The sequence below is a fragment of the Diadema antillarum genome, unplaced genomic scaffold, assembly GCF_040938485.1.
Source record: "Diadema antillarum isolate AM-2024a unplaced genomic scaffold, OU_Dant_1.0 scf00000075, whole genome shotgun sequence".
NCBI classification, from domain to species: domain Eukaryota; kingdom Metazoa; phylum Echinodermata; class Echinoidea; order Diadematoida; family Diadematidae; genus Diadema; species Diadema antillarum.
In genome coordinates, this window is record NW_027270964.1 from 2,533,669 (window position 1) to 2,559,665 (window position 25,997).

Below are 25,997 nucleotides of genomic sequence, written 5' to 3' on the forward strand. Positions count from 1 at the left end.
GACGTGTTCATGCATGATGAGGCACTGTTCATGCATGCAGACCCCCATGTCGACGGAACAGATGTATTCCTGCACTGTGGTACAGGTGCTGGTAAGGGGGATTCTCTTTCCTTTGTCTCTTTAATACAGTCTATACACTTTTGAAATGGTGTTTCAACTTTGACTGCTGTATCCATGAATGTCTTGGAATGACATCTGGAATGGCGAGGTGATTGGTGTTGATGCCTCTGAAGGAAAGTTAGGATGTGTACATGGCTCTGGTCAGGATGTATCTGTGACCTCTAGATCATCACCTCTAGTCCAAGCATCACTGAAGCCAACCGAAATTGATCCTTCAAGTCACAATTCTCAGTCACATACAGTATCCAAATCCTCATAATTTTGCACTCTTGAGGTAATTGATAAGGCAGAGGCTTTGGTCAAATTGCCGTTGGATGCGTTGCCATGACGACTGGTGTGTCTCCTCCAATGCCAGGAGCTCCTCCGACAAACCAGGATCTGAGGCAGCTAAATCTCCATGAAGCTGGGCGGATGATGACAGAAAGTAAAGTAAAGCAGGATGTAGGATTACTCAGCCATTTCTGTGTCTATGAACTGAAGTCTCCAGTTACTGGGTACCAAGATGTTTTAGTGAAAATAGTGTAACCCTCTACAAATCTGGGACGAACGTTAAGTACAACAAAGGTATTCATAGGGAAAATTATGGCAGTTTCACACAAATGCCACTGTAGTTATATCAGGCAGTGACAGAAATATCAAATCCTTATCCCCTGGTTAGTTATACTCAGGATATTTTCTCTAGAAGGCAAACCGAGGATGAAGAAATGTCAATTAGTGAAGAAGACATGGCAGGAATTCATATTTATCTAAGGGGCTCTTAGAATATTTCTCTGTTTTTCATTGTAGATAAACTTCATCATCAAACTTAGCCTACCACAAAAGTACCTGTGTGTTTAATATGCTCTACAGTACTTATGAGGAAGACAGTGTAAAAATATTCAGAGCCAGTACAGATAAAAATGCCTTATCCAGCACAAAATTCATGAAATCAACAGTTTGAATAGAGTAGACATTACAAATCAGATTTTATTGATGGAAGGAACATTTTTTAAACCATGCATCACAAGATTTTTCCATCAAAGGTACACCATGCCCAACTTTACAACATAATATGGGGCATAAATCAATTATGTACCACAGCTTGAACGACTCATAAATAATGTAACCTAGGTGCCAGGAAATGGGTAGAAAACTTTGTTGCAAAGATGTGTGGTGTAACCCATGTAGATTATCCTGTGAGAGCACAGAGTCACATCGACTTTACCTGCAGGAAGCGGGAGAGGTACGCCTGGGCGAGCTCAAAGTCACGATTTGTGGCCAGGAGGTGATGCAGGAAGGCAATGAACTGCCGCATTGCCAGCACTGACCCGCCCCCCATGGGGTCGAGAGACCTCATCTCGAGGTCAACACGAGAGGGTGACATGGCTTTGAGATGCTCCAGTACAGCTATATCTGTGTGTGATGAAAACGAGAATTGATATCAAACTCTCTCATCTTTACAATTACATTATGATACATAAACCTGTTACAGTTCCAACTGTGATCCCATCCCCAACCCCAAAGACTTTGCTTAATGAATTTTTAATTGTTGGCATGATAATATCAATTATTTCAAGTTACTCTATAAAGTATCTCATGAAATGGACTTAGATTGTCAACAGAATACATTATTAATGATATTACATTTACAATTAGAAGCATCTTTACAGATGGATAATTGTATTTACAAAGAAACAGAGTACAGGCAATTAATATCTTCAACCTGTGAGCCTAATGTGTTGTGACAAAAAACAACCTAACAACAATATCAATGGAAAAAAGTGGTGGAGGTGACTGGACAGACTGTCCTGCAAGGTGATAATAGTCCTATCAAAGAGGAAACAGTCTTCATCCTACATTGTATTTAACACTCACAGTGCTTCGGTGAGTTGCCTTGCTCCAAAAGGTTACACAGATCTGATTTGAGCTCCACACTGGACATGCTGATGACTTGTGATGTTGGCTGCATACACATAAACACACAGAGATAAAACATATCAAAACCCACAAATGACTAGACACATCCTTGGTGATTATTAACCCTAACTAAGTGTAGGCTGGGGGGGGGGGGCCTCTGAGGCCCCCCCTCGACGTTTCGCGCAACGTATCGCTATCGCGAGAAGCTATCGGCCCGACATTTCATGACTTTTTTCTTTTGAGTCTCCCGCATCTTTTGACACCAAATTTGCGATGCCCGGGCGCACGGTTCCGAAGTTGCGCATAAATATGCATGTGCATGTCAGACCAAAAATTGCTCAAAAACGTGAATTCGTGTACAATTTCAATGCAAACTGTGTTTACAGGCAAATTTCATAAAAGCATGATTATTTTGGGGTTTTATGGATTAAAATCAATTAATAACATACTTTCTTATTCGGAACAATGTCGCGGACAAATTTCATCGGAAAAACAATGAAAAACATAAAGTCGAAAAAAACAAAGAAATACATAAGAAATTTAAAAAACAATAAAATACTTCAGAAATTTTTTCTGATTGCGCAATTTTTTTCTCTTACTTTTGCTAAGGACACTGAAAAGAATATTTACACAAAAGATGTGCCTGTTTTGAGCTTTATTTAGTGATTTATACCAAATTGTCTGATTTCATGCATCATAATGCATAAATTAGCATAAGTTAGTGTAAATGATAATTTTTCAAAAAATTAACTTCATGGTACTTTAGATTACATCATAGGCAATGTGTGTGCCAAATTTCGTCGCGATCGCGCGGTCGACGGCCGAGATCTGGAGGGGGGGCCTGGGAGGCCCCCTCGGCTCTATCATCTACCTAAATAGCCCGGCCTAGTTAGGGTTAAGGCAATGCAAACATGTGCAGAAGATGCAAAGGTTTGTCCTATCTACTATGTAAACTCCTCAGTTATACATGTACATCTAAAACATTGATTTACCCTTATAGTCTCCATACAATACAGGCACAATACAAATACAATGTTGGGATTGGGTTTCATATTTTTATGAAGATTACATGAATACAGGCAAAATACAAATACAATGTTGGGATTGGGTTTCATATTTCTGGGAAAGTTACATAAAGATGATCCATAAATAGCTAAAACACTACAATTGCCACCCATAGTCAGCCAAGATACTTAGTAATGTCTCCTTAAAGGGACGCAGTCCTCACGAAATCTAAAAAAATCTGTTGTTGTTGGTACCTCCAATGAACTACTTTCATCAAAAACAAACTTTCAATCACCAAATAAGCTCGTACATTTCGGTTAAAAAAGTGAGCAAGTCTTGGTGGAGAGTCATACGTCATCGATGCACAACTCTTTCCAGCGGTGTTCTGCTCGTCATGCCTAGTTATTTATAAATACATGTTTACTATTTATTTTTATATTAATTGTATATATAAATAAGCTTGAAATATTTTGTTTGAAATAACAAAACCACATATTGTCACATTTTATGAAAAAATCAGATATGATCATTTTGAACACTTAAATTGGTTTTCTGAGGCACGGCTGTCAACTTGAGAGTAGGGCATCAATGACGTTGCACCTTTTGGCAGGCTCTTACACGATCGCTTGCAGGAATTATTTTTTAAAAATCGCGTACGGAGACAATTTTTGATGTCCAAGCGTATAAATTGGTGAAAGGTTATATTTTTTACTCTTCTTAATCATCAGTACAGTGAAAATCTCAGGACTGCTTCCCTTTAACATAATCCCTATGGGCCTATTACCATAGCTATGGCTGTTCATACTATATGAGAAGATGCAGTTTACTCATGTTGACCTTTGTCCTTGAGGACAGACATCTTTACTTGAAGGAAATATTTCCCACTTCATTCTGATACTTAATAAGTCACAAACCCACTAGAGATAGCATTCCCAATGGATGGACAGTCACAGAGGCTAATACTGTGATGACACAATGTCTTGGCAACTTTAGGGGACAGAGGAATTTAAAACAATAAATTGAAGAGCATTTACACTTCATTTCTGCTGATACCTGTATCCTAGTAAGTGGATGCTAAACAGTCCTATGCAGTACTCATGCTTACGTCAACCACAATCAGCCGGGCCTAGCCTCTGGACATTCAAAGTCATCACAACAAAGATTTTCATCCCATGAACGGTGTAAAAGTAACCATATCACAATCTCAGATATCATTAAAGTCATTGAAGACTAGACTCCAGTATACTCGGGAAGATGCCTACTGGAAACGTGCATTACAGCAAAATCAGCACGTCCTCAACAGGTTGAAGAGTCAATTTGACAAATATTTTTTTTTTTCCTCTTTATACATACAAAGGTAAGGTACCTCAGATTCATCTTCCTTGGGAGCAGCAAACTTTGGTGTGAGGCCAGCGATGGTGGGGAGGAAGAATGGAGCCGCCTTGGGGGCTTTTGGAGGGTGTCTTGGTTTATTTCGCTTCTGCAAGATGAACAGCATAGGGGTGCAGGGCACAGAAATATTAAAGAATAATATCATCCTATAGTATTTTGATGTGATTCAAATACAGTGCACACCTGTCATAATGAACACGGCTATAATGGATTTCTTCTTTTCATACAGTGAAATAAAAATTCAGGTCCCAAAACTATTGTCTATCTATTGGATACTTTATTATTCGGCTCAGCTATAACAAAATTTCAATGTAACGAAAAAAAAACAACCAAACTGCTGCGCCGAAGACTTCATTATAATGGGAGTCACCTATACTCAATAGCTCTTCCTTAATAGCCTTGATGTCCTCTTTAAAGGGGACCTCAAAGCTAAGGAAGACCTATACACATGGATATACCAAGTATCTATGAACACACTTCAAAGGTAGTTTCCAAGTCACTGGCTTTCTAACATAATCTTTAAAGGCAGTGACATGGCAAAACAACATAACCCTATGTAGTAATAACTGGGGCAAAACAACATGAAAGTACACAATACCAGGAATGCAGAAAAACTATCTGTATATGTCCAGGGCATCATCAAGTAAAAAACAGTCAGTACTAGTATCATATGTGGTTTCTTATTCTTATTCATATCGGGATGATAAAAGTGAAGTACAATTGCGGTATTACACCCTCTCGTGTCTGCAAAATTCTTCTTATTATTACTCAATTCAATTCAATTCGCGTTTATTTCATTCAAACAGATAAAAAACATTCAGACAAAGTATAAAAATAAATTCACATCGACGATACAAATGCAATTGAATTATTACTCTTCATATTTGTCTCCTTCAATCCTGAAGATTCTTGCAGATTGTGTGTTTGTTTATCACATTAACAACATGAGAAAATCGCTATGAAGTAGCAATTCAAGAATATATCTGTTTTAAATTTTTTTTTTTAAAATTCAATGCCCACCTTGATGAGGTCTAGATGTGTTAGACTCTGCCACCTAGAGTTTGGAAGAAGAGAAAGCGTGATCAGCTCCTCCCCAATCTGCTCTGGTGACTTGAATTCTCTCAGCTCAATCCCCTCCTCGACGTCGGAGTCCTCTTCATCTTCCTCATCGTCAGGAGCAGGGAGCTCTGAGTGTGGTGAAATAAGCGACAATAAATAAATTAAACGAGAACTTACCTGTTTGAAGTTTGATTTTTATTATTTGAGTAATAGGAGTGTGAGTTAATATGAGATCCCACTCGTACGCATGCGCAGTCAATATTCGTCGCCCAGGCAAATCTCCACCTAAGCAATCGGACTGTCTTCCGACGTCTAATACATAATGTCAACTTAGGTGAGAGAACTGAACCAAAGACCCAACTGGGTCAAGTGAGATTTGCCTGATCCATGAGGAAATGCGACCACTGTCACAATCCCACAATCTGGAAATACACTGTAAATTGACGGAGTAAGAACATTACCTTGAAGTTTGAATTGAGGGTGGGAGTGGAGGGCATATTAACTCACACTCCTATTACTCAAATAATAAAAATCAAACTTCAAACAGGTAAGTTCTCGTTTAATTTATTTATTATTTTTCGTAATCTCCGTTGTTCGTTAATATGAGATTTTGAAGCAAGTGGTCGCATTTCTGCAAAAACCAAGCAATGTATGGTGATAAGAATGACATAGTAGCTCACCAATAATACTCTTTCTCTTCAATGATTATCCAGTACCGCCATGGAGAACCTACATGTAGGTCCTGCCCTGATCGACGGCTTATCATAGAACCTGTTGAAGGTTTCCTCATTAGACCATCCGGCCTGTTTCAGAATGTCCGCTATGGGCACATCTGCTGTCTTTGCAGTAGAGACTGCTGCATAAACAGCCCTTGTAGAATGCGGTTTGAAAATTCTAGTGTCGATACCCGCCGCACTCATTGTCTCCTTTATCCACCTGGAGATGGTTTGCTTACTGGCTCGTTTGTGAGGTTTCCTATGACATATGAACAGGTGCCTTTCCGGATCCCTCATCACTTTTGTACGCTCAATGTACTTTTTCAGGTAGCGTACCACACAGAGTCTCTTCTCTGAAGGATACTCTTCAATTGTAGTCGTACTCCCTACTCTGTCGGAGGTCTTGTTCTGTTTTACCAAGTCACTGACATGAATCTCTACGCTATTATCCTTCCAAACCAGGCCATCAATATGAATGTAGAACAAAGTCTGTGCCCTTTGTGCCGAAGTGAGTGCAAGCAACATACACAGCTTATGAGTAAGTTCACACAAAGATAGCTTACTGGCTGGTGACATTTTGCGGAGATGATCTAACACGATTTTAACGTCCCAGATATGGTTGTACCGTGGCAGCGGAGTTCGTAAATGAAATACACCTTTCATGAATCTTGTCACCAAAGGATGTGTACTAATTGTACAGTTGCTGTTCTCCAACAGCACCACCGAGGCCAAAGCACTTCTGGCACAGTTAATAGCACTGTAACTCAACTTATGTACATGAAACAGATAACTCAAAAATTCTATAACACTTTCTACAGCAGTGCAGTGACTGTTCAAAGTTTCCTGTCTGCAATACTCTTGCCATTTCTTAATGTAAGTTCCATATTGTGTGCGTGTAGACAGTCTCCAAGATGCACACAACACGTCCACAGTCCTGTCCTGTAGTCCCTTTATCTCGAACTGTGAACGCCAATCCTGCAACAAAGAAGATCGAGTTTAGTGCAGAGTGGGTGGGTAGCCTTAGATACTGGTTGTGTCAGCAAGGATTTGCTTCTTTTTAAGATCAAAGGTTCATCACTCATCATACTTGTCAAGAGAGGGAACCAGGCCTGTGTAGGCCAATTTGGTACCACAAGCAGGCCATGTGCATTGTCTTCTTGTATTTTCTGTAGGCATTTTGCTACCAAACAGAAAGGAGGGAAGGCATAAAAGAGTGCAAATTTTCCCCAGTCTAGTGTGAAAGCATCAACTCACTCTGCATTGGGATCTGGCAACCATGAAATGTACCTAGGTAGCTGAGCATTTAGTCTGGATACAAACAAATCAATTACTGGTGTACCATACTTAGCCACAATCTTCTCAAAGCTATTCTTATCTAGCATCCACTCTGTTCTGTCATTAAAGTGTCTAGACATGAAGTCTGCCTCGTTGTTCTGGCACCCAGGTAAGTGAGCTGCTGACAGCCATATATTGCGTTCTATACACCAATGCCAGATGTCTAACACTACCTGATTGCACGTTTCTGATTTCAGCCCTCCCATGTTATTAAGGTAGGCAACAGCCGTAGTGTTATCAATCCTCAATAGGACATGTACATTTCTCTTATCTGCACAGAAGGATTTCAGAGCCAGTCCAGCTGCCAGTGTTTCTAGGTAATTAATACCCGATGTTTGAGCTGAATGTACTTCCTCTGTGGTCCACCTGCCACCTGTGTGAGAGGTTAAGTCTGTAGCACCCCATCCCTCTGCACTGGCATCTGTACGTAGCTCCAAATTGACCTTTTGTCTGACAACATGATTAAATGACTCATGAATATGTTCTTTCCACCATATCAATTCATGTCGTGCCTCCATGGAAAGAGTCATGGGCCTATCAAAATGACCACAAGCTGCCTTAAGGGCCTGTACCTTGTCTCTCTCTAGACATCTGTAATGCAGTGGGCCATACTGTACTGCAGGGAACGTGGCAACTATTTTCCCTATGACCCTAGCAACCTTTCGAATGGATGGGGTGGCAAGGGATAAGAGGGAGGTGCAAACCTCATAAATGTCATCTTGTTTTTCCCTTGGCAAATTAATGTGCATTGACCTAGTATTCAAATGAAACCCAAGGAACTCTAGGTCTAGGCCTGGGCTAAGTACTGACTTCTCAGGATGAATTAAGAACCCCAGCTCTGTTAGAAGCTTAGTGGTAGCTGAAACAGCCCTTTGGGTAGCATCCTTAGATCTCCCAATTATCAAAGTGTCATCAAGATAACCCATAACTACATGTCCTTCTGTTCTAAGCTGGGCAAACACTGGCTTCAGCATTTTTGTAAACAGTCTGGGAGCCGAGCTGAGACCATAAGGTAAGGCCTTGTATTGGTACAGTTTACTTTGCCAATAGAAACGCAAATACTTTCTCGATGATGGATGGACGGGAACTGAATAGTATGCATCTTGTAAATCAATAGATGCAATGTAGCAATTTGGGCTGAGCAGTGACAAGGCTGTATGTATGTTGTCCATTTTGAAATGCTGATAAAGGATGCCTGTATTAAGATCAGAAAGATCAAGGATAACTCGTAAGGAACCATTCTTTTTGGGTCTCGTGAAAATATTGGAGATGAATTCTCCATTCTCATGTTCGCAAAGTTCAATCACATTTTTAGCTAAGAGGCGAGAAATCTCTTCCTCTATTTGACTGTTAAGCTCTGAACTGCGAGATAAATTATACAACTCTTTCCCTCTTACAGTAGGGAATTCATTAGGATCAAATTCGAGTTTGTATCCTTTGACAGCATTCAAAATGTATGGATCTGAAGTCAGGCTTCTCCATTTGTCATAGAAATCTTTCAGTCGTCCACCCACCATTGAACAAGCAAGATTTATGAGAGGGCATGTACTCACCTCTGCAGAGGATGAGGAGACTGTTGGTTTAACATGCTCAGTTACTTGCGGGCCCCCGCAAACCCCCGGTATTGAGGGCTCTGTCGGCCGCTGCCCTTGTTGGGTCTGGTCATCGGGGTGGCAGTGTGTGGCTTCCACGAACGCTGGCCTAAAAAAGGCCGCTGTACCGACCCAGCCTGTACGGTTGGCGTGGTCCACCCCGCTGATCTCATTCTACGGTAATTAGCTTCCGTCTGTCGGCGGTAAGGGTGATAATGAGACTGTGACTGCGAATATGGACGCTGACGGGAGTTACCTGTTGAGAAAGGTTTTGAGCCTTTCACAACACTGGCTGCTGCTCTTTGTTCTTCCTGGATGTCTTTGACTTTCTTTCCTAAGTCATCACCAAACAGCTGTTGGGTCACAGGGTTCTGAGGCTTGCACAAGTGTGCAAATTTTGCATTCAAGCCAGGTTTAATGAGGTCCTTCCTCGAGGCATTCAGCTCAAAATTAGAGCTACACAGGAGTCCGAGAGCGTCCTGCTGTTTTTCTGACAGCTCCGAAGCAGAAAGGGTCTGCGCAAAAGCAGTGATGCCTTTTACAAGAGCGCTCTGAATACGCTGTAGCTTCAGGTCCCTAGCCCGGGTAGTAGGGTTGAGATTCTCCCAAATTGTCAAGTTGACTTTGGGCACGTCAAGTAGTGGACAGTTTTCTGGGCTAGTGTACTTCTTACCAGTCTCCTCTAGGGCAGCCTGTTCAAGAGTGTGGCTGACAAGGTAGGATACCGACCCAGCAATATCCTCATCTAAGGGTTTCCCCACGCTGAGAGGCACTGCGAATTTTGCTGTGATAGCTGGGATGGCTACATTCTTGCCAGAGGCTGGAGTAGCATTACTATCTTCAGTGCTTGTTTCAGCACTGAAATCAGAAGTCTGTGTGTCAGACGCTGGTGTAAGTTTACAGCCAAAAGGCCCATCATCTTGATCGCAGTCATACTCATAGTCAGATAAAAGGAGATTATCATCCTCATCTCCGAGACTTCTCGTGTCATGACTACTACGAGTCTGTGGATGAGAAAGTGGCAAATGATCCACCAATTTTCCCAGCATCTCTTCCAGTTTATTCAGACGATGTTCAAAATTTGAGCCACCAACACTAGTGCTTGGTCCTGACTTTGAGGTCGTGGTCTGTGGAGGCTCTGCACGAATGCAGGCCTGACTGTCCTTCTTTGAAATAGGATCTGCACGAATGCAGTCCTGGACAGCCCGAGAATCTTTGGCTAATATCTCAGAGTCAATCATGATCGAGGGCTTCTTAATCAAAGGTCTGAGACCTCAGAGGTAGCAGCCGACTTGGCGAACTTCCGTGCAATCACGGGAGGAGGAGAAGTAATCTACGCCGGTGCTTTGCCTTTGGCTTTCCCCGTGCCTATACCACCGCGGCTAGCCGAGCTCGCCGCTGCCGTCTTACCCTTTCCCCCCGGATCGCTGCCGGGGGAGGGACCCGCTCGCGGTCCGCTGGCGATGCTGGTGGAACCCGCATCGCGAACCAGCTTCTCGTGCGGGAAATTTGGCTTCGTGGAAGAACCCGAATTCGCTTCCATCACTCTCCAAAAATACTACCAAACGATCGGGGAGGTAAAATAACCTATGAAACCCCGAAAACTAGAACGCCAAAGATCGCAAAGTGAAAGAAAATTGGCGAAATTTAGAGCTCAAAATGGCGACTTGACCGCTAAGAACACACGCTACGAATGAATTGACTGCGCATGCGTACGAGTGGGATCTCATATTAACGAACAACGGAGATTACGAAAAATAATAAATTAACCCGTTCCACAGTGAATTCTGAAATCCCCATTAACTTAAATAATACACAGGCCACTAGGTTCCTGTAGGGAGCGGGTTAAAAGATGATCAAATCTATTGAGGCTTGCATTGATGATACATCATACATGAGTCTCCTTGTGAACTAGCGCTGCAATATGATTAAATTATATTTAACAAATAAGTGACTAATGTCACTCATACAGAACAAGATAAATCAATTCCTCTTTTACTGGAGAGAGAATAAATGCTAAACAACAACATTAATAAGAGAGACAAAAACAAAAGCCTGACTTGTAGAATTCAGTCATATATCAGCCCGGCAAGTGTCTCCTGCAGAATTTTTATCAATCACAAATTTATCACCATGGTGATTCTGACTTGGCAATTAGCACCCGATAGAATGGTGCATCTTTGTTAAAGCATGCATCTATAAAACATGAACTTGTTTCAATACAATCATCCAGGAGAAATAAAAAGTGCACATACATGTATGAAACATATATATCATAGAATATACTATAAGGGTTCAATTTTGCGTGAGACCATTACTCCTTAAGAAATATACATAAACTAGAAATGTCGCTACGGCGACTGGTGTATGCCTCCGCCATAATGCATGGTTCTCCTAATAGGTCTATAGTACAATGTCTTGACAATGTGTGATGACAGTTTCACACAATTGGCAAAATATTAAAATGACAGGTTTGCCACAAATGTGCTGAATGTTCACTTCCCTAGAACTAGGTTCAATTGGATGAATGATTAAAACGTCAGAGTGCAGATATTTGGGGAACTGCTGATTTTTACTTGACTTTTGACCCTTTTATAAGTTTATGCATTGGGTAATTTTCAAGGTATTGAGAAAAAGTATAATTTCAGTATCAAATGGTAAAATAGTATCATCTAAACCTGGCCTTTAACTTTTGACCTCTAAGTTATAAAGAGAATCACTGTTAGGTAGAGCATGCATAAATATGTAAGTTTCATAACACCTTGAGTTACTTTTGAGATATGGAGGAAGAAGTGCAATTTAGCACTTTCACTTGACCTTTGACCTTATGACCTTTGACCTTTTGGCAAGACACTTCCCACAGAATATATATTGGGTTATACATGCATACATCAAGTTTTAAAAAAATCCTTCAGGCAATGCATAAATATAAGGAAAGTAGTGATATTTTGAGGAGTTGACCTTGACCTTTGACCCCTGACCTTTGACCCATGACCCCCAACTTCCCTAGGTAATCACTGCCCATCGGTACATGCATATATATACTAAGTTCCATGAAGATACGTTGTACCTTGAACCATTTGCGAGATATGGAGAAAAACATGAAATTTCAACCTTTTTTTCACAAAATAACCTGTGACCTTTCACCTTTCACCCCATGACCCTAAAATCCAAACAAAGTATTATCCCCCCAGGATATACCCTCATACCAAGTTTGATGCAAAACCACCTCACGGTTCTTGAGATATCAACAAAAACAAAACAGGACGGACGTACGAACGGACGGACGGACGGACGGATGACCCGAAAACAATGCCTCCGGCCACTTTGTTGGCGGAGGCATAAAAACAAAAAAAAAAATTGATGCAATGACACTGGACATCTTTAACCTGTTGAGAAAAAGTCCCAAGTATACTCGGGCAAGTGTCTATGGGAAATGCGTTTTGTAGCAAAATCAGCCCATCCTCAATGGGTTAACCCTTTGTATGCTTTGAGTGCTGATTGACACAGAAAACCCAATGATGTTGCACACATTGTCCAAAGTCCCTGGCACCGAAAGGGTTAAAGAAGAGTCACCTGTGGTTGGATCAGTGCCAGGTAGGGAGACGGTAGAAGGTACATAATCAGCTGGGAGGGGTTTCAGGGTTATGTGGTTATACAGCGTCTTGTTGGACCTGGGCAGATAATGAGAGAAACAAGAGGTTATATCTAATATGAACTTTATAATCTATTACCAGAATCAGGTCATCATTCTAAAGGATACTGTAAAACACGATATTTTTGCGGCATGATATTTTTGCCAATTGCCTCTATTATTCAATGAATATGGTGTAGACAAGAACTTGCATGTGCATCTTAATTTTATAAATCTTAGCTCCCGCGAAATTCGCAAAATTAAAATGCATGCGAACAGTCCTCATTTTACAGTAAACAGACTCTTGAACTGGAAGACCACATCATAAATGTAGCATGTTTGCCAGGCAATATCATTTATGCAAAAGAAAAGTGACATTATATTCTTGAATAAATTCGAACTGAACAACAGACGGTTACGTATCTTACAATTTCTTACTTTATCAAGTAATATTTGCATTAAAAAATTATATATATACAGTATATATATATATATGAATATCATCATGAAGCATTTAGTAATTTGGTTATGTGTAGACCAACGGCAACAACAGAGGTCAACATACATTTGGACTGCAGGGACCCTTTACAATGCATCAACTAATTACGACATGAACCTTTAGTTCAGCACATTGTAAACAAATTTTATAGTCCACTTGAATGGATATGAATTGCAGTAAAACATCAAATTTGGACACTTCAATTTTGCTATTCTGCTGTTAGACACAGATTTTGTTATCTACTAGATTCTTTTTATGTGCTAAATTGGTAAGACATACTCTCAATTGATATGAAATGTACAAACTTAGTGTGTTAAAGGGGAATAACAAATAGACGACAGTATTTGCATACATGCACATGTATCACGCAAATCACAAGTACTGATCCTAGAATTGACCTGAAACCATTTACATTTACAAGACATTTTATCTGGAAAAATACATCCGTACATCTCACAACTCACCATAGGTATATGCCGAGATCGTCCACATGTGTTGTGGCTAGGAAGTCATTTGTTGGTGAGAAAGCGAGACTTGTTGCTGCAACATCCAGCATAAAACAATCCACCAGTCTAATGGAAGGTGTGATGAAGGAGAGAGAGATTGGAGGTCTCAATATGAGCTTTGTGCATGAAATGGTAGATGAATGTTTCTATACTTTGTACAGGGAACCAGCCCAACTCGTATCTTGGCGATGCATGACCACTACCAACAAAAACAAAAACAAAAACAAAAACAAAAACAAAAACAAAAACAACTGATATTCTTACTTTTCTCTACACTGAAGGAGTAGCTTCTATCTGACTTAATCTCATGAATGTTTGAGTGTTGGGGTGGGGAAGGTAATACACCATAAACATCAAGAGTACCCCTGTTTCCCCATGCTGTGTGATGGACATTCACATACAAGAGTATGTACGTTGGCAAGAAGATAATATCCTTGATTTGTTGTTGACAAGCTGGAAATGATGTCTCAATTCAAATCTATACCTCTAAAACAAATGAGCTTCTTTTTCCTCATTACATTATTATTAAACTATCGCATTCACTTCATCGTTCTTAGTGGGGAAAATAACACATGCATCACTGACATTACAGCAAATCATAAATTTCATTTGACCCATTGGTTTGAGTAATCCACAGGAACCTGTGTAAAGTCTACATAATTTGACTATCTCATAGGGAATGAGTTTGTAAATATATGTTTGGCTTCTGCTCTTATTTTTTTAAATTAAGTTATCACTCATATCACTCTCCAGCAATGCATTTATAACTGTGGCACCCCCTCCCCAACTTTTTGCACCAAAAATGCCTCAAATGTAGTCACTCATCCCACACATGAGCATTGTATTCAATCATAATGTAGGTAGCTGAAAGGGGGTGAAAGGCTTACTGTGCGGTTGGCAGGTCCCACGTTCTCACTGTGCAGTCCATTGAGGAGGTGATCAGCCACCGGGCATCTTGACTGAATGCCTGCCAGACAGAGAAATTACACAAATTCAATTAAATTAAAGCTTTAGCTCTAATATCACATAATTCCTTTTAAATACACAAACTAAAAGGAATCAAAGTAATACAAAGCAATTGAATACACACTCGAAAGTGGCGGGAAAAATGCCTTGCAGCATATACCATGCAATTGTGAAAGATTATTCACTAGCATGGGCACATACAAATAAGCACTACGTGAAGACATTATCACACTTTGAACCTCAGTGCCCAAATACAGCACAGATGAACAGAGCACTATGATCAATACAATCGCATGGAACACTATCTTTTGACATTGATGAGTTTCACATCTCATTTACACTAAAAACTTACCCAATTGATCATCTGTATGTCTTGCTGCAGGGTGTGTGTACAAGTGTACAATTGTATGTACAGTCAACTATGCCTAAGTCAAATCTATTTGGACTGAAGAAATAACTTTGATTTAGAGAAAATTTGACTCATGAGGGATTAAAATCAATAGAATACAAAAAGAGGACTTGAAAAGACCCTCGACTTGGCCGACTTTTCAATGTATGCCAGGTCGACTTAAACAAGATTGACGGTATTGGCTGTTCATTAGAAATCAGTCATTGTCTTTCAAGCACTCTCTGAACATTCTTTCCTACCATGTCTGTTATTCTGTTGCGATGCCCTGAGAACTTTCGGACGATGCGCCTCAAGTCAGCATCCACCACAGATACAGAGAAATCGTCACTGGCAACAGCAAGCATAGAACTGCAGGAAAATCAGGATGTATGGCAAAAAAACAAATGGGTTGGTCACATCCTCTTCTTCGACACTCTCATCATTTACATCATGATCATCTTCATCATAGCAGCATCATCATCATCTTTATCACAGCTCCATCAGAACCATGAGAGCAATATCATCACCAACATCATCACCAACATCATCACAATTATTATTGTTATATTCATTTAGTTGGTAATCTTGACATTGTGGTAGTAGCAACAATACAAAAATCTTTATATTAGCTCTTAGTTTACCATGGTGTAAACTCCATGACCCATACAATTCTGAGACTTCTTTGAATGATGACTTTTGGAATATATTGTTTACAAGTCCACAAAACTTTTCACAGATGAGTTTATGCTCAAAATGTAGAGGAAATTGCAAGCTTTGCTGTGGAGTAAAATCTAAGGCAAAGCTATGGCTACTTTTTTTTTTGCAAGCCAGCAATAAAAACATAACCCCAAGACAGAATTTGTCCGCCTTTCAGTTATGTTGTCATATAGGTCTGGGAGGCCTGACTTTTCGAATGCACAACTTCGACAGAAAATCAGAATATACTCCATAACTGCCTACGGAACACCGCTATTCAGTTACCACGCACCACACACTATTTGTATGAAGAATGGCATTGTGCATGACACTTTCAATGTACTGTGGCTTATTGTGATTGTGATCAATCGGTTTGTGCATTTGAGCAAAATATGAGAGGTCGGCAAGTCATTGACCGAGTCGGGAGTTCGAACTTGACACACCAGGAGTTAATCACATCATCCAACGTCTTTGGTTTAACCCACAGACTCCTACCTCTCCCTGTGTAGCAGCAATTGACTGATGGCCACATCCAGCTTCAGTGTCTTCAGTTGATTTTTCTTCTTGAAGTTCCAAAACTTGAGCTGGCAGTCTGCGCCGCCAGACATGAGAACCTGGTTCAGACCATTGATAGCCAGACCACGGATAGCCCCTTGATGTGCTGGACAGCAGGGAAAGAGGGTCAGCAAAGGTATTGTAAGCAAAATGCAGGCGAAGTAGGTTTTTTTGTTTGTTTTTTGTTTGTTTGTTTTTACTTCTGAGAAACAAAACAGGTAATCAATGGGAAAAAAAATCAATCCTAATCTGTTCTCCCATTACAATGTTACACAATATTGAAATAAATCAAAGAAATGGGTATATGGATAAAAATGTAGATAGATAGTTAGATAGATAGATAGATAAATAAAGTAGATAGATATGTAGATAGAGATATAGATAGAAAGATAGATACATTGTAGATAGATAGATAGATAGATAGATAGATAGGCAAGCATGTGGGCAGATAGACAGAAAGAGAGAAACAATGTGTATGTAAACAGATGGATTAAATAGGCAGAAAATATTTACAGGTACACTAACTCAACAAAAACACTACTGACTGTCACAGGTACTGACAGCACACCTCTTTTGGCCCCAAATGACCCTCTGTGGATCCCTGATTGAATGTTGTACACGTCAGCGTGTCCTGTGCTCCAGCCAACCACCACAAAGTTGCCACACGAAGAAATATCAATGGCCTGTCAAGGCAAACAAAGGAAGAAAAAACAAGATAAACACACAATCAGCTGCACAATGAAAACATGTCTCACAGAAAATCTTCCCCTAAATAAGGCATTTATGACCAAAAAAAAAACCATGATGAATAGTATCTATATTTACATGGTTGATTCTACTGAAGAAGAAGGATAACTACAGGGCCTGCAATAAAGTGTCACATGAATCTCCCAACCCTTGACCCAATTTCCATAAATCATGCATAAAATTATGACCTTTGCCCCTTGTCATTCATTGTACCTGAAGACAGTGTGAATGACTTTTATCATACGTTTCTTATAGCTTTTTTGTACATAGAGAAGCTACAACATAAAAGTAACTGCACTTGTCTAGACAAAGAAGTGTTCTTGTTTTTTTTTTGGTCTCTCTTTAAACAGTATTGAACTCAAATCCTTACGTGATTTGGGTAGGGTGACAACTTTACTGTCCATGAACCACATGGTAAAAATTCACTGGTTGCGAACAATGAGATTAAAGGGATGGTACAGTATTGGTGGAGATGAAAATTGGGCTTTAACTTTTTTGCGAGATACCAAGAAAACACTTATGTAATAGTACAGAGCATACTATTTTAAGAGGAATTCAAAGTCTATTTGATAAAAATCAGGTTTGGAATAGCTGAAACATCCAAAAACAAAGTAAAACAAAACAATCGTAATAAAATGTGGGTCCCACACTTTAATGGGATCACTCTGTTTTGGATATCTCGGCCATTTCAAAAACAATTTTCATCAAATAAACATTGAATCTTGGAATTAAATGCTCTTTTATATTTCATAACAGGTTTCTCACTACCTCACCAAAAAAATGATAAAAACCTGAAGTTAAGGCTAAACCAAAACTATTCGATCCCTTGAACCCTAAAAGGGCCAGGGGGTGGGGGGGGGGGGGGGGGTTGAATCAACCCCCCTTGACATTGTTCGCGACTATTCTGCCATGCGAAATGACCGCGCTGTTCGCTGACTTTTTTACTTTCAAGTCTCGCACATCTTTTGACACCATTTTCGCGAAAATCGCACATACTGTTCTGACACTGCGTGACCTTTTATACATGCCTGTCAGACAAAAAAGGCTCAAAAACGTGATTTAATGTATAAAGTCTATGCAAATGGAGTTTTCTCACCTTACTCATAAAGATATGATTATTTTTACTTTCATCGGCTGAAATCAATTATTTTCAGCATGATTATGCTTGAAATAGGTTCTGTCATAAATTTTGCAGAAAAAAAAAGATAAAACAAAAGAATTTTTAAAACAATAAAATACATAAGAAATCAGTTTTGATACCAGATTTTTTTTTCAAGTACATTGTTAGGAATGCTACAAGGAATAATGTCACCAAAAATTAGGATGCCATTAGCTTTATTTTCTGAATTCGAGCAAAATTTATGATTTCACTCATCTCAATTAATATAAAATATAAAAAAATCAAAAACTCAATTTTTTCTTTTACAGTTTGGTAGTTCATGCAACAGTTAATGTATGTGCCAATTTTCAGGGCGACTGCGCGATTGACGGCTGAGATCTCTGAATCAACCCTCCCCCAGCCACAGGACACCCCAAAAAGCCCGGCCTGGTTAGGGTTAACCCTAAAAAGACTGGGCTATTTTGGTAGCTCGAAAGACTGGGGGGGGGGGGGCCTAAAGGGCCCCCCCTTAAAGGGAACGCAAACCCAAAGAGCAATGTGGATTGAGTGAAAGCATTAACATTAATAGAACACATCAGTGAAAGTTTGAGGAAAATCGGACGATCGATGCAAAAGTTATGAATTTTTAAAGTTTTGGTGTTGGAACCGCTGGGTGAGGAGACTACTAGAGGTTATGACGTATGAGTGGACAACAATATAAACAAAATATAAAAGGAATTCCACAAAAAATCACTTTTATAGCAAAGTGAAAGAGTACTTGACTAACCGCTTTCAGAAAGCAGGGGGAATAAGTGCTACCCCTAACATATGTCTGTATCAAGTTGATGGAATGTCTAATTTTCATGAAAAATGAATTTCTATGGAATTCCCTTTATATTTTCTTCATGTTGTAGTCCTCTCATACGTCATAACCTCTAGTAGTCTCCTTACCCAGCAGTTCCAACACCAAAACTTTAAAAATTCATAACTTTTGCATCGATTGCCCGATTTTCCTCAAACTTTCATTGATGTGTTCTACTAATGTTACTGCTTTCACTCAATCCACATTGCTCTTTGGGTTTATGTTCCCTTTAAGATCTCGGCTGTGGATCGCGCGATCGCCACGGAAATTTGCACAATGGTAGTGTGCGATGTAATCTACAAGATCGTATATTCAAATTTTCCAAAATAGTTTTCTTTTATTTTATTTTGATTAATTATGCTAATTTATGCGAGAAATCAGACTTTTTAATCTAAATCAGTAAATAAAGCTCCAAAAGTGCTCATTTTTGGTCTAAATATTCTTTGTGGCATTCTTAGCAAATGTACTTGAAAAAAATTCGGTATCAAAATCAATTTCTTATTTATTTTATTGCTTTATGAATTTCTTATGTATTTCTGTTTTTTCAACCTTTTGTTTTTGTTGCTTTTTTCAGCAAAATTTGTGGCAGACCCTTTTTGAAGCATAATACTACTAAAACAAATTGATTTTAGCCATTGAGAGTAAAAATAAGCATATTTATATGAACCATGTGATAAAACTCAATTTGTATTGACTTTGTACACAAAATCACATTTTTGAGCCATTTTCAGTCTCACGTGCATGTACAAAAAGTTATGTAACTTCAGAACCGTACCCCCGGGCGTCACAAATTTGGTGTCAAAATGTGCGGAAAACTCGAAAGAAAAAAGTCATGGATCATTGCGGCGAGAGCATAGCGTGTTGCAGAGTAATTGCGTAAAATGTCGATGGGGGGGGGGGGGCCTTTTAGGCCCCCCCCCCCCCCCCCCCCCAGTCTTTTTAGGGTTAAAGGCTAGCACCACACAAAGTGAGCTCTCCGGATAATGTCCACAGTCAATGCACAGACAGTCTGCATGAAGATAAGAACTCACCGTGGCCTCCACGCCATGCTGACCTTTGAAACGGTCATGTTTCAGCTTGTGTTTGCCCATGGTGGTGTGCTGGTAGTTCCAGGTGGTAACCATGGGCGTGGCCCGGTGACAGGCTGCGATGGTGTCCCACTCTCCCTCATGGCTCTTCTCTGCACAATGGATGAAACGTTAACTATAATGATACTAACAATGATAATGAACATGGCTTATATTGCACCAAATCTGCTCTGTAGAGTGCTAAAGGTGCATCCATACTATCATTACCCAGGTCACTGGATAGGCCTACATTGTTTCCAACAAGCACAAGGCAGTGCTTACTTTCCACTACCTAGGGAGCATTCCAGCCAGTCGCCATCTTACAGGCACGCACATGCTGTCAACCAACATTTTCATCCTACCGGGAACCCATTTATACTCCTAGGTGGAGAGCAGTAATGTGGATAAGGTGCCTCGCTGAAGGGCAAATGTGTCTGGCCTCATTGGGCTCAAATCCACGAACCCAAACTATGCTAATGTAATTCAGAGTTGTGATTCAGAGATGTTAAAGAGCAAAGAGAGAGAGGGGAAAAAATGGACCAGGCGTCATTGCATTATCCATCAACATCACAATTAGGCTCGGCACTTTGCACATCCACTGGCTTGTTTCTCTGCCCCCCTTGCACAGATATCCAAAAATAAACTGTCAACAATTAGTATCAAGGTACTCTCTTCCAACTGTATAGAGTACCAAAGTGTGATGTCATAGCCATTTATTGCCACAGAAACGGGTTCTTAACAACGAAGCAGGATATCTGTGAACACAACGCTTGCTCTCCATGCTCGAACGAAAGACTGTAATATCATCATTTTGATACTCTACTACAATTCCTGTCATGAGGGACATTAGCATTGTTACATCTGAGATTGATAGTGTTACATTACATTACGGTAGGTTTCGATGTATACCATCCATCAGCCAAAAATGCAATGGAGTATTCCGGTACATGCTTTATTGTACTACAGATAACATGAATTTTTCTCTCAAACTTTCTCCATTTTGCTTTGACAAGACACCACATTTTCGATCGGGCTTTCGAACCTCCTCAAATTTCGCCCGCAGTACGAATGGAATATAAGATAAATGGAAAAGCACCTGGAAGAAAGCCCAAGATTGACAGGAATGGCAGACCATTGTTGCTGCTCTACATACCAGGAGGCATAATGGGCAATGAGAAGGTGAGTAAATGTGACCGTGCACCTCAAAGCGAACATAAAGTTGCACACACTGATTTTGCGTGAGGACTGAAAATAAGTGAAATGGGTCAACCTAGCCGAACTTGACTTTTTCATATTTTCTGAAAGAGCGGGTCTTCTTTTACATTATGCTAAAATTTGGCATCAAAAATGGGCAGGAAAGTGTTTTTTTAGCAGTTTATCTCGAACATTTTTGGTAGAATAGTGTGATTAGGTGTGTCTTTAGAATCCCTTTTTCATTTCTGAAAAACTTTTGTCCACACTCTTCACTTTCAACTCTAATACCATTTGAAAGGATAGTGCTACTGCTTTGAAAGTTGGCATTAATTATGGACAGAATGTGTTAATGAGGCATGCTTGATTTCAGTTTAATCTGATAATCCCTTCATTGTTGTTACTCTGGTGGTTTACTTCCTGTTTTTTGTCCCATTCATCGCACAATCAGCACGGTTTGGTAAAGATTAAGCGCTTGAATAGACACTGTACCTCAGAGCCTCTTTTCTCAGTTCACACTTTACCTGAGTTTGTGCTTTCTTTCCAATATTTAGATAGGTAGGAGAGTCCATTTGATTTGAGTTATACATCATTTTAAAGCTTAAAGTCTGCTCTTTCAGAATATGGTCTTAACTTAAAATTCATGTCTGGCGACTTTTTGTTTGTTTTGAGGTGCAGGGTCACAAATGCTCTCTGCACCTCACACCTACCTGCTGCAAAGGCTGTAATTGGTCTCATGCGGCGCATTTCTCGCCTCGATCCTTTCTTCTTTCCCGTAGTCCTGTTGTAAGCTGCCATGCCGAGGTCCTTGTTGGCCTTGTCAGTGACCGCTGAAAATGACTTGAGGGTACTATCCTGGCCTGGTGTATGGGGAGAGAGTGGAAGGAGGGATAAAACAAAGGTGATATCTTTTGGGGTAACAACTTTTTGTCTGGGTGATATACTGATGGAAATCTTAGAGGGGAGTTTCCCAAAAATGTGGATTGAGTGAAAGCAGCAATATCAGTAAAACACATCAGTTAAAGAAAATTGGGCAATCTGTTCACAGTTTGTTTTTTGTTTTTTTTTTGTGCCGCCACTGCTGGATGAGAACAGCAGTTTGTAAGTCACTGCAGAACATGATATAAAGAAAATAAACAGAAAACTCCTCACAATTTCATTTTTCAGGAGAAATGCACATTCCTTTGACTTTTTACTGACATACATCTCTCTCACACACAAACAATTTCAAGCAACCTCAGTCTCAATTAAAGCAATTACATTGGCTTCCAGTCCAGTCAGGCATAAAGTTTGAAGCACTGCTTCTGACTTCATACCAATATCTCCATTCAATGGTTCTAGAATATCTCATTGAATCTCTTTTGAACTACGTGCCCTCCTGCAATCTCAGATCAGCTCAGACAGATCTTTTGCATTGTCCTTTCTTCAGACCAAGTTTTATGGAGAGCGATCTTTTGCTCAAGCTGCCCTTCCTACTTTACTTGACTTCCTACCCACCTGCACTGAGAATAGTACTGCCCATCTTGTCATAATACTGGATGCTGGTTGGTGGAGCACTGTGGCCACGCCTCTCTCTCAGTATTCTTCCACTTCCGTCGGGTTGGTCAAATATCCAAACCTACAAGAGTCAGGAAAATAACCAACAGTGACTACGTACAAGCTCATTACAGGTACTGTACCTTCATTGCTGCTATTATATGTACTATCTTACAGATTGTGTTAAAAATGCATTGATTTTTCTTCTTATTTGATATTAACTTTGAAATCAAAATACATAGATATCTGAAATTCTTGATACATTACATAGATATCTGAAATTCTTGATACGTTACATACCCGGTATGTTAACATACAAATGATGCACTGGATAGAGTGCGTTAATTGAGATGTAGTGCATTCGAGGGTATTTACCATTGTGAAACATGCACGAGGCGAAGCCGAGTGCATGTTGCACTACATTGTAAATACCCGAGAGTGAGCTGCATCTCCACTAACGCCACGAAATAATCCTGTGCATCATTTGTTTTATAAAATGGGTCGAAAACTAACAGCATTTTTCACGTACCTTTGTGGGTCAATACCAGTCAGCTACATGTAGCACTCGTCGATGTTCGTCCCAAACATTTACGCACGTCGCACTCAGAAATCCCACACATATAAGAGTATACGTACGCCACACATGTTATGCACACAAGAAAGGCCGGCCGGCAGAGCCCGAACTAGAAGTTGTTTACAGGATTGACAGCGTGTACAGTAGCGCGTGATGCACTTGTAACAACTGAATGAGTGCGCACTGCTAGTGTAAATATTGTGACGTCAGGCCGAGCATGTTAGTGAGAAATTGATGCACGCACACGTGACTCGATTCAGCGCTTCCAATTGGCTACATTCTTGAACCCATTTTATAAAACCTAGTTATTCATGAATGCACAGGAATCTATGCTCTTGCAAAAATATCTTGAAGCTGGAATATTTCCAAGCTTAGCCCTCTGAGCACAACAATCTCAATGCTACTGACTTCTCATACACATAGAGGTTGCCCGAAAAGGGAATGACAGAATCCTGGCAAGTACATAAAGTAGAGTGAGGTGTAGTAGTGTACCTTCAGTGCATTGTCTCCCCCGTTGGTGACCAAGATCGGCTCTGATGTCAGAAATGTGATGGCTGCAATAGCGCCCTCATGAACATCCCTCATCTGGGCTTGTAGCCTTTTCTCCTCCAGGTTCCAGATGGCCAGATGACCAGCTGTGCTGGCAGATATCATGATCGGATGTCCATCTGTGTGAACATAAATAAAGGATATCACACAACTTTGCTTTGCACTGTGTTGCACAGTGATATCTGCCACTAATCTAATACTTTTCAGTGTATTATTGGCTGCTTCCCTTTTCCTATGCCACGGTGTCTGTTTGTTTTGCTTGTTTCACTTCCATCTGAGAAGATGGCTGGACAGCCCACATTCAGCTGCAATAGCCGGTCTTCCACGGGGTCCAGTTGGATGAAAAGTGGAACCACTTTATTGGGTTAACACCCTGCTCTTTGCGATGAATAACTGAAGCGGGATCTTTTATGTGCATGAGTTGTGACTCTCTCACATACGGGACGTCCATTCTATATCCTATCTGAGGGACAGAGTGTTTTTCCTCTTACTAGTGGGGACGGTATTACACAAAACATTGCTATAAGTGGGACCCTGGAATTGAACCAAAGTCCTTTCGATTGTATGGCAGACGTGTACAGACTGAGCTAACTCACCGCCCCTTCAACCTGTATATTGTACCACAGCCTTACACATAATTTGTGACGCATTTTGTGAATTCCTCTTGTAACACAAATGAAACTAAGTTTGATGATAATGCAAGTAAACCACTAACATACAATGTGGTTACCTAAGCAGGTCACTGTGAGTAAGTTAGATTATGTAATATTAAACGGGTAATAGTCAAATACCAATCAACGATTGGATGAGCAAGGTTGTGTGATAGCTGACCACTTGTAACCTTCCATGGTTGAACACTTCTGTGAAAACAAATGGCAAACACTTCCAAGCATTACAGAACAATGACACTTTGCTCATCTGACTACAGAGAGAGAATAACGACAGCAAGGTACCGGTGCGAAAGGCGATGTCTGTGACAGGTCCCCAGTCTTGGGTGAAGGTCACTATAGTCTCATCAAACTTGATGTTGTGGACGATGATCTTGCCGTTGGCCAGTCCTATAGCCACCACATCCACTGCAGGTGACTTTAAAAAACAAATGATAACAACCAAAAAATTAGTACAAACATTGGAAGAAGAGGTGATGAGGGTATTGACGATAATTATGATGTGGATTACAATAAACAGCTTACTTTCCTATTAACTCTGTGTGTGCCACGTCCACATGCCCGACTCAGTCGACAGCTTGCCAAGTTTGCATATTCTGCTCAAACGCACAAACCTGCCCAAAGCCATCGATATAACTTGCCAAATACCACGATTCAACGAAAATGTTTCTTCCATTCCTGTCACATGTAGCTCACATCAAGTGGTGACTATCAAGCAGTGTTCTCTACTGGATTTGTGAGTAATTATAAATTTTCCCAGAGTGGTGTTCCCTACTGGATTTGTGAGTAAATTCTAAATTTTTCCAGAGCACGACTACATTTCTGTCTCAGAGAAATGGGGCACATAGGGGGTTTACACCATGGGCCTGGCACGTTAAGAGTTAAGAAGTTGATTCAGGTAATAGCCTTTATTTGAGAAACATTCCATACTTCCATACAATGTACACTGCCATTGATGAATTTCATAAGCATGGACAAGTTTGAAATGCTACTAGAAAGGGATGCTGACTATCAAGCGTACATACATGAATGTTCATAACGGTTTTATCTTCTTTCTTCTGCCCAAGAGGGCAGCATCACAGGGAAAATCCCATTTGTATGTACATCAAATGTCACATTCAAATCAATCTCCCACCACATCCCATCTTAATCTCAAATGAAATACATTGTACCCTCCTCTTCCATTTATATCTGGTCCTAGGCCTTGCTACAGAAGATGAAGAATGAGATGCTAATTTTTCGCAATAGGCCAGGTAAGAAGAGTTCCGCATGTTTTTAATTCCGCAGAATCAAGACATCAACTACTGGAACATATGGTAAGCAAAAATATTTGTACGCATTACTA

At 40.2% G+C, this 25,997-nt stretch overlaps 1 protein-coding gene across 1 annotated transcript in view; it reads right to left on the minus strand.

Annotated features, from left to right (window-relative positions):
- Nucleotides 1–321: 321 nt before the first annotated feature.
- The window catches only part of LOC139717443 (WD repeat-containing protein 36-like), a 28,988-nt gene continuing 3,312 nt past the window's right edge, over nt 322–25,997 (minus strand). The window contains exons 7-24 of the mRNA XM_071628951.1: nt 24,938–25,070; nt 23,928–24,103; nt 22,823–22,943; nt 22,036–22,185; nt 20,099–20,247; nt 16,928–17,042; nt 16,300–16,465; nt 15,369–15,477; nt 14,642–14,721; nt 13,713–13,820; nt 12,692–12,789; nt 10,206–10,223; nt 5,434–5,600; nt 4,388–4,501; nt 2,466–2,468; nt 1,975–2,062; nt 1,325–1,512; nt 322–523 (exon numbers count right to left, since the gene is read on the minus strand). Coding sequence (XP_071485052.1) covers nt 374–523; nt 1,325–1,512; nt 1,975–2,062; nt 2,466–2,468; nt 4,388–4,501; nt 5,434–5,600; nt 10,206–10,223; nt 12,692–12,789; nt 13,713–13,820; nt 14,642–14,721; nt 15,369–15,477; nt 16,300–16,465; nt 16,928–17,042; nt 20,099–20,247; nt 22,036–22,185; nt 22,823–22,943; nt 23,928–24,103; nt 24,938–25,070 — 2,133 coding nt within the window. The 3' untranslated portion in view covers nt 322–373. The remainder of the gene's footprint in view (nt 524–1,324; nt 1,513–1,974; nt 2,063–2,465; nt 2,469–4,387; nt 4,502–5,433; nt 5,601–10,205; nt 10,224–12,691; nt 12,790–13,712; nt 13,821–14,641; nt 14,722–15,368; nt 15,478–16,299; nt 16,466–16,927; nt 17,043–20,098; nt 20,248–22,035; nt 22,186–22,822; nt 22,944–23,927; nt 24,104–24,937; nt 25,071–25,997) is intronic.